Source organism: Sinocyclocheilus anshuiensis, unplaced genomic scaffold, assembly GCF_001515605.1.
Source record: "Sinocyclocheilus anshuiensis isolate Anshui unplaced genomic scaffold, SAMN03320099.WGS_v1.1 scaffold324, whole genome shotgun sequence".
In the NCBI taxonomy this organism is placed as follows: Eukaryota; Metazoa; Chordata; class Actinopteri; order Cypriniformes; family Cyprinidae; genus Sinocyclocheilus; species Sinocyclocheilus anshuiensis.
In genome coordinates, this window is record NW_015554081.1 from 157,983 (window position 1) to 165,865 (window position 7,883).

The 7,883-nt window shown below is 33.5% G+C and overlaps 1 protein-coding gene across 1 annotated transcript in view; it reads right to left on the bottom strand.

Moving 5' to 3' along the window:
* Positions 1–612: 612 nt before the first annotated feature.
* The window catches only part of LOC107669037 (transcriptional enhancer factor TEF-3-like), a 33,922-nt gene continuing 26,651 nt past the window's right edge, over positions 613–7,883 (bottom strand). The window contains exons 9-12 of the mRNA XM_016461137.1: positions 7,573–7,746; positions 3,977–4,117; positions 3,587–3,739; positions 613–1,325 (exon numbers count right to left, since the gene is read on the bottom strand). Coding sequence (XP_016316623.1) covers positions 1,212–1,325; positions 3,587–3,739; positions 3,977–4,117; positions 7,573–7,746 — 582 coding nt within the window. The 3' untranslated portion in view covers positions 613–1,211. The remainder of the gene's footprint in view (positions 1,326–3,586; positions 3,740–3,976; positions 4,118–7,572; positions 7,747–7,883) is intronic.

Genomic DNA, 7,883 nt, shown 5'->3' on the forward strand with positions numbered 1-7,883 from the left:
TTTCGTGTCTTCAGCCATGTTTACACGACACTATACAGGTACATCTCGAAAAATTAGAATATCATGAAAAAGGTCAATATTTGTTGTCACTCATTTCAGAAAGTGAAACCCATATATTATATAGATTCATTACACATAGAGTGATCCATCCACCTATTTGTATGCGCATTTTGGATGATCGCATAAAAAAACGCTGGATGGAAACATCAAGATGCGCATAAACTCTAAAAATGCGCATAAAAAATGTATAAAAATGTTTTTATATTTACATAAAAGTAATTTATTACATATGTTTTGTTAGAGATGTTTAGTGCCAGTTTATCAGGAAGTGACGATTATGTTCTCTTTGACTCGTTGGACGGAAACGGTGCTTTATTCGCAAATGTTTTATGCGATATTCCAGTTTTGCGCATAAGTTAAATTTACATCTCTGGATGGAAACATAGTATTCTTGATTTTGAATATGGCTGTTAATGAGCTTGCTAAAAATCTTAGGACTTTAAGCACTACAACTAACTTTTTTCCTAATAGAACTAGAAATGAAAGCAAATTTATATGAGCACCAGAAGAACAAAATAATTTCAAATCGGTTTAAAGGGATAACACGCCCTTTATTCCAAATATCAAACTGTTTCTGACTGCCTGATTCTGCTGTCAGGTAAAATACGCAGTTACATGTCTGTTTTTTACAAGCCCTTGTTGTGGAGAAAAACCCAGGATCTTCTGGCTTCCTCAGATCAGTTTCTTTCACGTTAGACTCTTTTAAGTTTAAGTTTTCCACATTCAAGAATACATCTGATAAATACAATGTAGCAAATCTACGAAAAAACACATCACTTAAATATTCTGTCATTTGCTATTCACGTTTGTCCTGATATATGAAGAAAAACTACTGTTTGTCCACTTTTGGTTTGTAAAAAAATAGGTGACCATCACCCCCAGAGTAACAAACACTAAAACAAACACTTATGGGCTAAAATGAGATGAAATGAAGAAAAACCAAAGAACTTTCTCATGCATTTCGTTCTCATTATACAAAAGAAAAAATACAAATGTCATGACATTCAGATTTGCCGTTGCGGCAGATTCTCTGCTTGTGCCTCTGAGAGTCCTGTGCCCGACGTGTCCTCGGGACCCCTTCAGGAGCCTGGGCTGCGTCCAGCAGGGGGCGCTGCGGCGTCTGTAGATCAGTGAGCTGCAGACGCTCGCTCTCAGTCTTTGACTAGTCTGTAGATGTGATGCTGGGCTCCGTGTTCGCTGGTGGACACTTCAAACACGTACGCGATGCATAGCAATGTCTCTAGAGTGTCTCTGTTGGTCACCACCTACAACACAGACACAGCGTTTAGTCAATGAACAGCACGTCATGCTACGCTTACAGGATCCACTTGATTTGATCCACTGGGAGTTGACTGGATGGTGGAAACTTAAGTGTCTCAAATCAGAGGGAGCTTTTCATTTTGATGCAGCACTATGAAAACAAACAATGTATTAGTTATTTTCTTAGTAATAACTTTGAACGGATGAATCCATGAACTGTTCAAATAAAACACAAGAATGTGTTAAAAATGTAGGTGATTTTGATTTAACACAATTCACAAAACAATTTGGCTTCTACAAAATGACAGCAAATGTGGCTTATGAAGCATATCTGACCCAGGGTCAGATATTTTACTAATATTAATTATTAATTATTAATATCTTAGTTTTGAATCATTCAAGAAGCATGACAAATGTTGCCTCACTTTCAGCACACACACTTACACATACACTATATATATACATATACATATATGTGTATGTGTGTGTGTGTGTGTATATATATATATATATAATAAATTTTAAATACAATTTCAAAAATATTAGCAATGCATTTGTTGCAATTTGTTGTAATATAATAAAATGTTCATAAAAATAAATCCATAATCAAATAAAATATTACATTAAAATAGTATATACTATTATATACTGTATAAATATTATATATAAATAATATATATTTATATATATTTGTATGTATATATACACATGCACATTTTATTTTACATTGTTCGTTTTATTTACACCTTAAACAAATAGATATGATATTGAACACTGTTCCTTATTTAAAAAGTCCTAAAAGTAATTAAAAAAAAAATGAATACAGAATATTTTCGTATTATATATATACATTATATATATTTTGTATTACACACACACACACACTTGTAATTATAATTAAGCATATTTTCATTTAACTTCTCATGATCATAAGGCAAATATGAAGCCTATTTTAATAACATTTTAAATGAAAAAAATTATCTATTTATTGTATTATTATGCATTACAGTGTATGAGAAATGTTGGCTCACTTTAAACATAATCATATACATACATTTTATTTGTACATAATATTGATTTTATTCACATATTTACATTTATCTATCTATATACTGTACTATTCATATATTATTTATTATAGCCTATATACTACATATAATTTTAATGTGAACTACATGAATATGGATATAAGTAAAGTGGTGTTCTATTCTGTGTGCGTCACTGTCAGTCATAAGGACTCAATCGGGTCATTGAGCGTGTGTTTGTGTGTGAGGTCCCGTTGTGTCGGGTGAGAGGCCCATTGTTTCGGGGTCCCACACACTGGAGCTGTTGTCACAAACACATTGTTGCCGTGGCTACAGCCTCATTTTTCATTTCTTCAGCAGTCTTGCGTCTGTAATGACGGCTGATGTTAAACTGAATTAACTCACACTTACTGCTGAGCTGCAGGAATCACTTCACAATGTGATCGAAAAAGACGATTTGTCTGGGTCTCAGATATTTAAGCTAAAAATCAGTTTTGAGTTTTACTTTTACTTTAAACTAAATTGATCATAATTGCTGTCAAAATACTACAGTTACCGCATTTATCGTTTTTAGTGTGAAATCATAAATTAATGGGATCTCATTCAACAAGTCTATTATGTTTTCAGAATTTTTCTGTTTAATATATTTTTTGATGACAGTGATTGATAATAGAAAGTTAACAGTTTATTCCAGTAAGAATAACTGTAGAATTGGTGATATAAAATATTAAAAAATATTTAAAATTGAATTTGAATAATTTTGAATAATTTGAATGATTTTGAATACTTTTCTAACAAACTGAACAATCGTATTTCATATATATATATATATATATTAATATATTACAAAATTTAAAAACAATTACAAGATTAAAATTTGAATATTTTTAGAAAAAAAAAGCAAAAAAAAAAAAGTTGTAGCAATAAGAGAATAAACTCGAAATATTTCGAGAATAAAGTCGAAATGATGAAAATAAAGTCAAAATATTTTGGGAATAAAATGGAAAATGACGAGAATAACGTTGAAATATTACTATATAAAATAATCGAATAATACTACTTTTTGAATTGATTCACTGAAAACTAATAAACTATGTCTACATTTTATATCAACAGCAGTTGTATTCAGTTTATAACTAGTTACTAGTAACTAGTTGTGGTTAGTTAGTGTAGTAGTAGTAGTGTGTCAGAATCTCTGGTTATCGTGGGAAATGTTTGATTTTTAATGCACGTGATGTTACCTGCAGAATGGTGAAGTTTTCAAGTACGCTGTTCATCATGTATTTCTCTGGCAGATGCTTGAGTTTGTGGATGAAGTTGATCATGTATTCACACAGCGGGGATCGATGGATCCTGAAGACGTATCTGCCGTTCTCAAAGCGCGCGTACTCCGTCTGAACGACACACAGGTGATTACTGTTTCTCAAACTGAACACAACTCACACACACATGCCATATAACACAATTATGATGACTTAATATGGTGATATATTTGCATATGGAGGGGATCTTTCTCCTGATCTGACCACTAATGTCATTTCTCACGGCCTTTAAAACAATTAGATGGACCTGTGCTGGTCGTAAGATGTTTTTGGTGTAAATACGTTGTGACAGGTCACATTTATTCCTACCTCCACCTTTTCCACCACCTGTTTCCCAAACGAGCAGACTTTAGTGGAGGAGGTGATGATCATATTTTCCGAGCTCTCATACTGACTGGATACGCCGTAGAAGAAGCTGCTGTCGTCCTGGAGGTTGATGCTCAGATCCGCCTGCAGAACACAACACACACACACACACACACACACACACACACACACCCATCCAGAATCAACATTCATTTATATATATTTTGGGGTAAAGTGTAGTTAAATTAGTTAAATGTCATAAAAAAATAATAATAATTAAATGTATTAAAAAATATATAATATGAAATATAATTTTTTCTTGCTTTCCTTTGACTTTGGGGTCAAATATGACTAATATAAGACAGTAAAAGCCCAGCTCTTTCTCTGGCCGGTTCAGAGGTCCAGCAAACCAGAGGAACCAAAAACACAAATCAATCACATTTTCTTTACAAAACTTTGAAAAATCTGCAAAAGGTCTGGAGTGATTCCGTCTGAAATCTGTGTGCCTCTGGTGTAGCCTACTGATATCAGCTCATGATCTGTTTGATGAACAGACGGGACAGCGAGAGCCGAGAGGCCAGTTGAAAAGCCATCATCGCATCCCACAATTCACAGCAGCGCAGAGGTAAAGCAGCTTCACCTTTTCCCCCCTGCGCCCAATCCTCATAACGTCCCATTAAGAGCACAACACCGTCCCCCTCTCTCCGCTTTATTCCCTCGTTTATCTTCATTTCTTGCTCGCCCGCTTGCCTCTCCCTCTCTGCGCGGGAATTCATCCAATTACAATCAACTACCCGCCACGCTCCAAATCACATTAGCGCGTCCGGCTGCATGTGTAACAATTTAGCACGGCCGGCTCAAATCGGATTGCGAGCGCACTTCAAAAGCACGGGCCGATCTGTTAGGACAGGGCCGCGAGGCGCGCTGTGAGATGATGGCCACAGCCGGCCGGAAATCTAATCTAGAATGCCATAGCTTCGGAGAACAACCTAGCGGGCCTGTCAGCATCCCCATGACTAGCTGTGCCCGAGGACGCCCCAGTCATGACCGATACTTATGAGCACAGGAAACGGCAGCCTGGCCATGCTGAAGCCGCTTTTTTATAGCCGGATTCTTAATGGACTTAATATATCTAATGTTTCTTCACGGACACCTGAAGGGCCCCGGGCTCTGATAAAGGTCTCAGATGCTCTTTAATGAACAATTCGTGTTTTGTTGGGTGCCATGATGCCAGCATTTCAGTAGATGATACTGATACCAGTGAAAATGCAGGATTCTACGGTGGCTGAGAAGTGCAAAGCAGATCACAATTCTGAAAACAAAATAACAAATGACAAACGCAAATGCAAGTCTAAACACACACACACACACACACACACACACACACACACACACACACACCCATCCAGAATCAACACACACATGTGGAACTCGATAATAACAGTAAAACTAAAAGAAAACTACCGTGATGGTTTACTGATGGCATCATATATTGATATTGTTATATGTACCGTAGCAATGAATAAATACTATATTCATACACTACAATAATACTCAGAGGATACTATCAGGGTAGTGTCCCAAAAACATGGTAATATTGTGGTTTTCCCTTGTATATTTTCAACATGTTTTCATTGCATTTTATTTTTTGAGGGGAAAATGCATTTAAAACAAATTTGGGCGAGTTTCACAAAACCTGTTAAAAAACATGCCAACATTTCATCCCATAATCAAAAAGATATTAAATATTAGATTATATTTTGCATCAACAATAAGAAGCCTATTTGAACAACACTACGGTTTTATGTATTGTGACATTTTCATGAAAATTAATATGTCATAATGCAAAAAATTAATTAAAATAAAAACCATATAATGCTTTATATATAATATATTTGTAAAATTATTATATTTTCATATTATTAAATATTATTGTATTATTATATTATATTATTATAACTATTTAAAATAAAAAAGAATATCAAATAGATATGATATTGAACACTGTTCCTTATTTAAAAAGTCCTAAAAGTAATTAAAAAAAAAATGAATACAGAATATTTGAATAATATAATGTAATGTAAATATATTAAATAAAATCTATATTAAATATTAGTAAATATTAATAATTGTAAATTACAATAAAATATTGAAATAGGATAGATAGATAGATAGATAGACAGATAGATAGATAGATAGATAGATAGATAGATAGACCCACAACGCAAACGAGTCTAGACAGTCCCAGCGTAATCTCACGAACACAAAAAGGCAACAATTAAGCACTTGAAGTGTCTCTCATGAGGCTCTATAAATAGCAGGCTGCGTGTGGTTTGGAGGGAGTGACAGGTGCCCAAGCTCAGATTTCTCTAATGAAAGAGCCGACCTCCAACATCCCACACTCAAACCCTTCTCCACAGCGTCACTGTCCCACAATACTGATTTACAGCAGCCAATAAACAGTCTGCATTTTCATTTGCTGTTCCTACTTATTTAAAACTTCAAATGTCTTATTCAAGAAATAAGATACAAGAGACCTTGTGAATATAGTACACATAAACAACTACTGTTACAAGCCACTGTAACGATTAACTGGGAGAATTTAAATTTGCATGTAGTTACACATTTGTGTCTCTTCCAAATGCAAATTAGTTGGAAACCATAAGAAATAAAAGGCAGAATGTTATTTACAGATGTAACTTATATTGAAAAAAATAAACAAACAAAATAAAATAAAAATTTAATTAAAAATAGCATTAAAAATAAAATAAAACAAAATAAAAAATAAAGTAAATCATAAATAAAAAATTAATTAAATTAAAAATAAGCAAAATAAAATAATATAAAATCAAAAATAAATAAAATTGTTAAAAAATAAACAAAACAATAAATATAAAAGTAAATAAAGTAAAAAAAGGAAATTAAAATTTAAAAATTAATTTAATAAAAATAAACTGAATAAAATAATATAAAATTAAACATAATACATAAACAAAACAAACCATAAACAAAATATAATAAAATATAAAATAAATTCGGTAAGTTTCAATCATTTCCACAAATAATTTCAAGCAACCTGTTTCAATTAATCAATTTAAAAACTCTGATGCAGTGATTAATTTCAAAATCTCTAATTGTAAATTGTACCCTTTTAGAGTAAATACAAAAGGCTGAAAAATATCACACACACACACACACATATATATTTTAATATTAGTGCTGTCAAATGATTAATCGCATCCAAAATAAAAGGTTTTGTTTACATAATATATGTGTGTCTACTGTGTATATTTATTATGTATATATAAATACACACACATACAGTATATATTTTGAAAATATTTACATGTATGCATTTATATTCATATAAATTATATTCATCCAGTTTGTCTAACTAAATAGTTGGGAAATGTTTTATATTGCATGTACACATTTATGTCTCTTCCAAATCCAAATGAGTTAGAAAGCAAAAGAAATAAAAGGCAGATCATCACTTCCAGATGTACCCGACTAGCATGACACGACAGTGACTAGCTCTTTGCCTGACGGTCCAAACAGAGAGCTTCATTCACCGTTTGGGACATATCTGAGGATCTTACCCAGAACTTTACGAGGAAGAAAGCGTTAGCCGGTCCTTTCTCAAACAGCTCCTTCAGTCCTCCTTTCTTCTCTGGGAATTTGTCGTAAATTTGCCGTATATCCACGGCCTCGAGGTACGGATCGCTATACGTGGGGTTGGACTGACCGATGTGTACAAACAGGTGCTTGTTGACCTGTCAAACAAAAATGTCTGTAAGTGTAAGCCAGTTTGATCAACATCAGTAATATACCTTCCCACAGCAACACACACACTCACACTCACACACACACACACACACACACACTCTCTCTCACACTCACACACACTCAC